At 37.9% G+C, this 10,918-nt stretch overlaps 1 protein-coding gene across 1 annotated transcript; it reads right to left on the bottom strand.

The window, feature by feature from the left end:
- Positions 1-4,474, bottom strand: LOC112176928 (arginase 1, mitochondrial). The gene is made up of 6 exons (XM_024315071.1): positions 4,161-4,474; positions 3,906-4,065; positions 3,644-3,777; positions 1,509-1,718; positions 841-951; positions 1-588 (listed from the first exon to the last, which is right to left on the bottom strand). Exons 1-6 carry the CDS (start codon positions 4,290-4,292, stop codon positions 280-282), a joined length of 1,056 nt encoding a protein of 351 aa, XP_024170839.1. The 5' UTR covers positions 4,293-4,474; the 3' UTR covers positions 1-279.
- Between the last annotated feature and the right edge of the window lie 6,444 nt (positions 4,475-10,918).

The following is a 10,918-nucleotide window of genomic DNA, read 5'->3' as shown; positions in this document are numbered from 1 at the left end:
TTTATTTTTAAGGAGAAAGGGATTAGGCGATATTAGTTCCTCAGAGACAGACAATGCAGGACACTTGTCCCACCCTCAAACCCGAAGGTGAAGGGTCTGCCCCACTCTGGGAACCCACCGCCCGTCCCCCAACTCAATTTATTAATAATAAAGAAGAAAAATACATCGTCCAAGAGAGAAACAAAAATAACAGCGAAAGAGAAGAGAGGGAAACTTCCCCCTCATGAACAAATCTAAAAGAAGAAAAAATCAGCCTGAAATATTATGCTTGGAATGAGTTCATGCTAGATCGAAGCTTGGTGTCTCCGGATATTCCCAAGGATTATATGATTTTGACATCTTTGCAGCCAATTCTCTCACCAGTTTAGCAGCTACCATTGCAGTCATCCCACCAGCAGTATCGCGCTGTGGATTGAATTCAACGACATCTGCAGCAACCACATCACCTTGGAGATTGTGCAGTATGTTGAGAACATCACGGAAGGAGAGACCCCCTGGCTCGATGTGTGATACTCCTGGAGCAAAGGCAGGATCAAGGCAATCTACATCTATCGAGATATAGACACCCTTCACACCTTCCCCTAGTTTCTGTCAAACAAAATTTGCTTAACGTTTACCCTCACCATGAATAGCATGCAATCATCTCACTTTGACAGTGTGGTATCATAACGTCATCTTCTGAAACCACATGAATTAACTTTCAATGGTACCATTATTTGACCATTGACCAAGCAATTTTTGCAAACCTTTTGACAAGTCCATGTATGTGTTTGTCACCTCATAAATGGAAGCATCTTTAAACTTGACATCAAAGTCATAGAGAGAGAGAGAGAGAGATACCAGGTTTTCCAAAAAGTCACGATCTCTTGAAAAGGTTCGCATTTCATATTGCTCAACACCAAATCTTTTTCCTTGTTCACGCCCTTCATAGTTAATTGAGCGAATACCAACCTGAACATTCAGCAACCAAGTTCATTGGGTAAACTGCAAACTCTGGATATCAACTGAAGCAGAGCATGGAGTGGATAACAGAGAAACTATATTTGGGAAGTTACTGAAGGTGATGAAGCCATACTGGAAAATATTTTGGCCACTCAACATGAGATAGCTACAGGATAGCAACCAATTTCCATGGGCAACAGGATGGCTAAACCAAATATCCTGGACCATTCACCAGCCCACAGTTGAGTGAAGAAACAAAACAAAAATCTCTCCATCACCATCTGTGACTTCCCAAATAGATCCTAGAAGATGGGAACAGAAGGGCAATATGGCTGAGAATGTTCACAAACTATCCCACAAGCGATGCAAAACTCCTATCTGGTGCTACAGAAAATCAGCAATTGTACACACACCTAGCCAGGTTAGGTGAAACTAAAAAAGATATCACAAAATTGTGAATAATCTCCTTTACTCAGTTTATATTTGGTTCCTTAAGCATTTGATTAAACAGTGGGACTAAAGTTGTGAGGTCTATAGACACAATCTATTCATAGATAAGAATTTACCTGCAAAAGTCGCCGAGCATAACCACCCTCCATAATTCGAGCAAAAGAAGATGCATGTGAGTATTTATTACCCTCAAAGGCATGATAAATATCAGGATGGGCATCAAGATGAAGTATGTCCACAGGTCCCCCAAGCTTCTCAGAGACAGCTCTTACAACAGGATACGAAATTGAGTGATCACCACCTAATACTAATGGCCGCAGTGGAGCCTGAAATGGCAAAATAAAAATATTCATCTAATACACCAAAACGTGGCTGGTATATTCATTGCAATGAGAAATCCCACACTGAAAAAGAAGAGCGGTCATAATATCTGTGAAGGATTCCCAGAAATTTCAGATCCTAGGCCTCCAGGAATCCAGTTAAACCAGATACATATTACATCGGATGGAACATAAATAAAAAAACTCAACGGGAGATTAGTGTTGCCCACAGACGTAAACTGACTTTTTGTTGTAATATTGTAATATTTTATTTATTATTGAAATTAAATTTGGGTGAATTTATTTTGTGTTTAAATTCAGAATTTATTTTTAATTTTATTTTGTAACTCATGGTGTTTTATTTTGATTTATTTTGGGTTTTAATCCTTGTAACCTATGGCTTTTGGTTACTACCCTATTAATGGTGGGGAGTGTCCTAAGAGCTTATAAATAGCACTATTTGTTGCATGCTCAAACAGATCATTGCTTTTACGTAATACTATTACGAGACACTACTATTCACCCATCAACTTTCTTTCCCAAATCCCCCAAAGTGTCTTGTGTGTTTTTTTTGGCCTAAGAAATGTGTTCTTTTGGTGGAGCTTTGGGTTCCTCCAATTTGTGCAGATTGATGTGAGCCACACAACTTGTTGTTGGGCTGTTGTATCCTGGAGGGGACAAGTCAAGAGATTTCTGGTGCACCGGCATTGTTCCGCAGAGGGCTTGAATCTCCTTAAAGAAAGTGAGATACCCGCGCCTCAGCCTTTTGTCAACAAGTTTCTCATATAGAAATTATAATTATTATTGTAATTTAACCAACACTTTTCCATGCTTCTTTGTTGGGCATGAAGATCTCAAAATATTAACCCAGATACTTAGCAGATCATTCCAACAATTGGTAGGAGAGTCTGCCTAGAAACTTGTAACTCAATATTACATCAGTTGGAACTTCAACAAAGACAGGAAAATCTGAGGTTTAGAAACTGCAAAATGAAGGAAGTATTCTTCTCTTTTGATCCTATCATATAAGCTATACGAGAAATTTAGCCAACTTGTAATGTACTTAACACTAAGAACATCACAATTATAAGTGAAGCACTCTAAGATCTTCAAATTGAGTTATAAGTACTTTTAATCCGTTCAAAGGATCTCATTTTCTAGTGGAGTAATAGGAAATGAAAATTTCTATAGAGATCTTGAGAAGTTTGAGCAAAACCAGTTCAGTCTCAGTTAAAAAGAGAAAGATAAGCATCCAGTGATCCTGTAGCCCAAAGTTTGTGTGGCCCTGAACTGAATGCTATCATATATACTGCAGGGATGACGGCATAAAAAAAACATACTCCAAAGCATGGACCTGAATGGCATAGTTTATAAGTGTTTAAAACTTTGAACTGTGCTAAGCCAGCTTCAAAGCATGTCCTAAAAAAGCTCAGCTTTGAAGCATGAGAAAATTGCAAGCAATTACAAGATTAAATCCCCCAAAAAAAAAAGACCCTCAAGGCAGGCTACAGAGTACAGAGTATGGGGCATATTTTTGGTTCAACCAATTGTGCCCAAACACAGTTCTACATAATAAAATAAAGCTATTTAGGCACATTAAGCTACTCTCATGGACAGCTAGACAAAGACAGAACAATGGGGAGCTATTAAAATTGGCAAAGTTGGTTTCAGATTTATCAAGCTAGTAGAGCATAACATTCACATCTACTAAAACAGAGAAGAGCATGACTCGTGAGACATAATCCTACGCCTTCCTGCAAGTATGTTGCAAAAAAAAAAAAAAATAGGAGTGGTAGCTATACTTTTCAGTAAACTAGGCATGATGATTTTAAGCTTAATTTCCAGTTCCCCCAAACAATTCTACCAATAGACCAACTTACAATCGGATAATAGCTTTTCCAATCATAAGATTTCAAGAAATGACAACCTACCTCTTCCATCACTAGCTTGACAGACTCACTTATCACATTCATCAATCTATCATCATCCACTCCACAATCTCGAATCTCTTGCACAGGCAAATTGCCCACATCAGTTAGCACCCGCGGATCCTTCAGTTCCTTCCCTGCATTACAAGGTCACCATGATCACTCTCACCACCAAACAACATTACAAACAAAAAGAATTCCACATCTTTCATTATTATACTATATTGTTATCAATAATGTTCAACAATTAAAAACTCTTGGATACCTTCTTCAGTTGTAGAGTTTGTGCTACCGCACCAAATAGCCTCCCGAATCAACGGAGGAGCAAAAGCCGGGCCTTGCAGAAACGACGAGTTATGTCCCAAAGGAACCCCCAGAAGCGAAGAAGACGCTACGGCTCCACCTAAAGCGCGCACCAGCTTTCCCTAAAACCAAAAACAAAACCCAACCCAGTTCACCAATTGTGATTCCAACATCAACCATGTACAACCACAATCACAAACACAAAGAAAGCATGTACCTTGAGTTTGGCACTCTCACGAATAAGAGTGAGGGAGGCATCTATGACCCGGTTCTGACACTCAACTGTTGGGATGTTCGGAGTGTTTAGTTTCTGCAAGTGGTGGATTCCTCTCCTCCCGATTATTGACATTTCTGAGAAGAGAGATGGGTGCCAGAGTCGAAACCAGAGTCAGTGAGTGGGTGAAGGAGGAAAGGAAACGTGAAGGTTTGAGCTTTCTTGGTTTTCAGAGGAGGAGGAATGTGGTGAAGTGTTTGGGTGGAAGAAGATATTTGAGAAGAAATGGAGACGTAGCATGAGGTTGTGTGAGTAGATGATGAAGTACGAGGTCTATTTATTGTCAATCATTCAATCATTGTACGTGTGAAGTTAAAATTACAACAAGTGGGAGATTTCCAATGGCCGGAAATCTTGTCTGAAATCATAAATATTTTGTTATGGATAATTGCTTATCCGACATTCACACGTGTCAAAGTGAGATTGGATAAAAACTTACAAAAATATGAGATATATTTTGTCGATAATAATGATTGAATCATTGACACATGTCATATATTGATAGGCCAACAATTTATCCTAAATCTAATATATGTTTATATTTAAATATATATGACCTGTAATATCCAAAGATAATTCAAAATCTTATCAAAATATATTTTATATTTAAAATTATACTTTGCCTATCATTATTGCCTTCAATTTAGGGGTCATCAACGGGCCGGGCCGGGCTCATAGCGGGCTTGCTATATTTTTAAATAATGGCGGGTCGGGTCGGGCCGGGCTTTATTAAAAATTGAAGGATCCAAGCCCGTCCTTATAAAGCGAACCTGGCGGGCTTTTTCGGGCAAGGCCGGGCTTAGTCTTGAGGGTTTTTTTGGGCCGGGCCTTGCGGGCTTTATTTATAAATAAATATTTAAAGACACAAATATTATTTTTTTAATCAAGCTTTGGAAATTCATTAGATAATGATCAAATACAACTAAAGATAACATATCTATATTGTATCAAAAAAAATCTATATTTATATATAGATACTAATTTATTGATAAATAAATTTTTAAAGACACTAATTTTTTATAAATCTATATTTATACATCATACACTCCAAAGAGCAACATATAGCAATTCAAAGAAAATGAGAAAACTGACCGTTGGATGTGATTATTACAATAAATTATAAGTGTGGTTAAAAATTTAGTCAATTTCACAGTAGTTTCGAACCCGATCGGATTGGTCAACCGTAGTCACTTGCATGTTTTCTTGGTTGACTGATAGCGTGATGACCGCAAAACTTGCTTATTTTTTTACATCACGTTTGTAAATATTTCATCGATGGATGTGCGTAGACATAAGATAAAAAAAAATCAATTTTAATTACAAATACATTGGCCTATATCAATTTGCCTCTTAAAGCTGTATGACTTAGTACATTGCATTTAAATTGTTGAGGTTCATTCTAAAGCAAACATGAAGTGGAAAATGAATTTTGAAGAACCAACCGTTTGATTGAGAGATTGTAATATTTTATGGTAGTTGTAAAAAATCCAGCCAATTTGGTTTTCGTTTTGAATTCGATCAACTAGGTCAAACCTAGTTATTCTTATAAACCTATATTTATATATCACACATTCCAAAGAGCAACCTCTATCAATTCAAAGAAAATGGGAAAACCGACTGTTGGATGTGATTATTACAATAAATTATGAGTGTGGTTAAAAATTTAGGCAATTTCACCATAGTTTCGAACCCGATCGGATTTGTCAACTATAGTCACTTGCATGTTTTCTTGGTTGACCGATGGCGTGATGACCGCAAAACTTGCTAATTTTTTTACATCACGTTTGTAAATATTTCATCGATAGATGTGCGTAGATATAAGATACAAATTTCAATTTTAATTACAAATACATTGATCTATACCAATTTGCCTCTTAAAGGTGTATGACTTATACATTGCATTTAAATGGTTGAGGTTCATTCTAAAGCAACCATGAAGTGGAAAATGAATTTGGAAAAACCAACCGTTTGATTGAGAGATTGTAATATTTTATGGTGGTTGTAAAAATTCTAGCCAATTTGGTTCTCATTTCAAATTCGATCAACTAGGTCAAACTTAGTTACTATTACAAACCTATATTTATATCACACACTCCAAAGAGCAACCTCTACCAATTCAAAGAAAATGGGAAAACCGACCGTTGGATGTGATTATTACAATAAATTATGAGTGTGGTTAAAAATTTAGTCAATTTCACCATAGTTTTGAACCCGATCGGATTGGTCAACTGTAATCGCTTGCATGTTTTCTTGATTGATTGATGGCGGGATGACCACAAAACTTACTTATTTTTTTACATCATGTTTGTAAATATTTCATTGATGGATGTACCTGGATATAAGATAAATATGTGTGTGTGTGTCTATATGAATATGTAAACACACACACACACATATATATATATATACATATATATATATATATATATATATATATATATATATGCTTCCATAGCGTTTTCTAGATTGTGGTAGCCCACGTCATCTATACATATATGCATGCAGACACACAAACAAATATATGTAAACACACATATTTCTATATATATGGATATATATATATATATATATATATATATATATGCATGCAGACACACAAACAAATATACGTAAACACACACATATTTCTATATATATGGATATATATATATATATATATATATATATATAATATGCATGCAGACACACAAACAAATATATGTAAACACACATATATTTCTCAATCAGAGGTGAAAGATTTCTACAATCCAAGCCTTCCTGGAGAAATTTATAATTTAGTAAATGGAGTATGGAAAGCCCATATTTTAGGAATCAAAAAAGATTTCAGAGTCTAGCGGAAATGTTTACAAGAGTTTAGACCATGCAAGGATTACAAGGGGAGGGACCGTGTCCCCCAACTTACAACCTTACTCCTATATATATACAATTGAGAAGTAACTGTGGTTAACAAAAATAACCTAACTATAGTTACAAATTAACTAACCCTGGTTAGGTTATAGTGACACGTATACACTATCTACAAACCTCTACCGCCTTCGAAGCGACTGTAGACTTTTTATCATGTTGTCGTTTCTGTCGGTATGGATCTGTGGGTCCCACTATGCTTCCATAGCGTTTTCCAGATTGTGGTAGCCCACGTCATCTAATCCCAAACTCTGGTTTGAGCTGGAATTGGCATCGTCTGGGTACTGTAGATATGCTAGTTCTTCAATCTCATGTGCCAGCATTATTGGAATGTCTAATTGTGTAACATCTGTGGCTATGGTAGCCAACAGGTCTTCGGCCTCCTTCTGTTGTTCAGGAGTTGGCTGATAGCTGCTTGCCATATGGGTGACAAAAATTCGTTTTCCATCGGTCAGTTTAAGCAGATTACTTTGTCTGACCTCTTCTGCAACTTACTTCAGTTAAGCTCCACATTTAGTTGCGTAGTGTTCTAAATTTAGGGTACTGATTACCCTATTAACTTCTTCATTGGGGACCATAGTTTGGTTAACTTGATGATCCTCTGTCTCTGTCAACAACCATATTTGGTATGGTTGGAAGAACTTTTCTCTTTCTCTCCATCCAATTGTACTTACAATGCTGAAGGTTAAATATTTGGAGAGCCGGCAGCTTTTGGCTATGTGATACACCATTGTTTTGATGAACTGAGGAAAATTTTTAATTTCATAAGTATTTAAGCTTTGGAAAATAATCTGGTTAACTATTCCCCATTCAACTGCTGCTAGTTCCCAGTCATCATGATTTATGATGAAACTGAGTTTTGGGATGTTAAATTCTTTCATATTCAGTGATTCTGAATATTCCATAAACAGATCTTGAATTATCTGCTCATGATCGTGGATTTTGTTGTAGATATCAGAAAAAATATGTCCAGGAAGATGACTTTTTGTTTTTTCAAAAAGATAGATCCTTTTAATCCGTTCAAATGTTGGATCAATAATATCATCCAACAGTTATGACAACTGGAGAAAACTGGTTATCTTCTCAAGTGAAAAATCCTCACTCCAATTTATTTGTTTTAATACTTGGAGATTGGCATGTTTGAATTTGAAATTTTTTACCTTCTCAGCGTCTAGTTGTGGTACTAGGTCTGAGACTTGAGTTGTCAGCTGGGTTAGCTACTGACAGGACCCGCCCCGGATTTCACCCCGAAATCCGAAGTGGCCCTGCGGGGCCTACCTTAGAAGAAATTCTACCAAAAATTTGGCAGAACTTCCCCTAAAAGTAGGCTACCCAAACCCTGTAGGAAAACATTTACACTTCTAAATCAACCCATCCTTATCCTCCTGGAGCCACCTGCTCCCCAAAACACAACTCCAATTTCACAAATAACGGTCTCAACCCACTTACAAGATTAATTTCACAAGTTATCAGAGCAATACTATTCCATTAGGTAACAAAGAACACAGAAATAGAATGAGTACGCGGAAGCAATGCTGTTGGCTATGCCTCGACTCCATGTACGCCCGACCTCAACTAATTTCGCCTGCAAACTGGGCATTTGAAAACCGAAGGGCCCAGGGGAAAGTACGTAAAAACGTCAGCGTGAGTGGACAAAAATAAACAAATTTAAACCAAATGGATTTTATACTTTCCCACATTTATTTCTTTAAAAAAAATCCCGATGCATGCAAGGATTAACGAAAATAAAACAAGAGGAGTTCCACTCATGAAAACCGACTAGCCCCGCTAGTCACATACGATTTAAAAGAAAAAGTTGGAACTCTGATACTCAAGGAAAAATAAGACCAGCCCCGCTGGTTTAACGAAAATCGAGCTAGCCCCGCTAGCTTAAGTAGTAAAGTGAGTAGGGGAAGGCGATAGCCATACGAGTGAGCCACCCAGGCTCGGGTGATAGCCTCCCAGGCTAAAGTACTCCCGTAATATACCCTTACGCCACTAAGTGTAGCGATAGGATACTGGGCTTCAGAATGACTGTCACAGAGACAGTAATCAGCGCCACAAAGGCGGAGGGCTTCGGTGATCCCATCACCTCGCCACAAAGGCGGAAGATCAATGCTAGCAATGATAGTAGTCACCCTAAGTATGGCATAAGAAACCCGAAAACCAAGTAAAACCACAAATACATAAAGCTTCCCCATATCTCGTAAAAGAATATCCCATGACGTGTCCCACACGCCAAGATAATCTAAAGTTCGAAATAAATAGGAGATAAATAAGTATAAAGATTTACTCCATCGAAATCTCATTAAAAATCACAAATCACCGAATATAAATAAAATATAAATAGTATAAATCCGGAAATCACATCAGAGATAAATAATTAAAGGAAAATAAGCATAATCCAATGACGTGACCCCGCACGCCATAAAACCTTCAAATAATCAAATAACCAAAACCCTTCTTGAAATTAACCATATACTCGGGAAATTAATATTATAAACGAATTATAAGCTTGGAACCAATTAAAATAAATGCATGCATCATTCTTTGAAAAATAAAAGTCCACTCACAGTACTATTCCAACGATCACGTATACGAGTTCCTTCATCGAGTCAGAGCTCGGTACGACATCCTGTACACGATTATATTCCGTGAATAATTATTCAACAATTTTATACGATTCCTAAAATCAAATCCTCATAATTACATCTCCCATTCTCCTCGGATTCAGCCCAAATTATACCACTAATACCAATTCGTTAATTTAAAGATTCCAAGGCAGAACCGAGAGATATCCGACGGGCGGATTCTCGTAATTCGATAATCGAAACCCTAAACTTCAAAAATTCATAATTAATTCCAAGCTTCTCCAAAATTCAACAAATTTCATATACAAGCTCTACAACAATTATAGGATTTAATTGGGCTAAAACAGGAATTAAAAACCAACCGTACACGCCCCCACGCGCCACCCGCAGTGGCGGCGAGTGGGGCCCACGCGCCGGTGGCCACCACCTCCGATGGCCACCAAATTCAGGCAGCACGACCTACTCATCTAGCCCAACGTTTCTCTCAACTACAACAAAGCCAGAATATGCCTAGAACTACCTCAACAATTAAGGTGAAGATTATACTCGAAATGTGAACAGTGTCAAGAAATTCAAACCTTCGATTCTTCCTCCACGCTGCAAATCGTGGCTTGAGGCTAGGGGCAAAATGATCCTTGCCGAAAACCGAACCTTCGACGCCGGTTTGGTGGCCGGAGACGGCCGGAATCGGAAGATATCGACGTTGACTCAAACTGCTACAGTAAAGTTTTCCGGCTTGATTCTTCGTTTTCCGGCCAAACCGCCGAGAGTTATCGCCATGGGGAGGTTGTGTAGGAGTAGAGGAGTCGACCGGTGCTTGGTTTTCGTCCCCAGGTGGCCGGAAGAGGGAGATGACCGGAGCTGCCGATCGTCGAAGGGAGAGAGAAAAACGCGGGGGAGGAGGAGAGAGAGAGAGAGAAAAAGAAAAGTTACCGCCTGCCACAGTAAAAATTCAAATATATACTACTTACCATGAACAGTAATTTTCACATTTTCGCTTATAACTTTCACATACGAGCTCCGATTTTTACGTACCACATATGCACGCGCTTGGTTTAACGTCCCCTACAACTTTCATGAAGAACATTTTCTCAAATTTTGACCCGAACAAAAAATAAACTTTTAGGGCCACTAAAAGTACTAAACCGAAAGTAAAAGTGAAAGTAAAGGTCGGTTACCGTCCAAATGACTAGTAAACTGGTAAAT

The sequence above is a fragment of the Rosa chinensis genome, chromosome 1, assembly GCF_002994745.2.
Source record: "Rosa chinensis cultivar Old Blush chromosome 1, RchiOBHm-V2, whole genome shotgun sequence".
In the NCBI taxonomy this organism is placed as follows: domain Eukaryota; kingdom Viridiplantae; phylum Streptophyta; class Magnoliopsida; order Rosales; family Rosaceae; genus Rosa; species Rosa chinensis.
The sequence above is the reverse complement of the archived record's forward strand: the minus strand, read 5'-3'. Positions and strand labels throughout refer to the sequence as shown.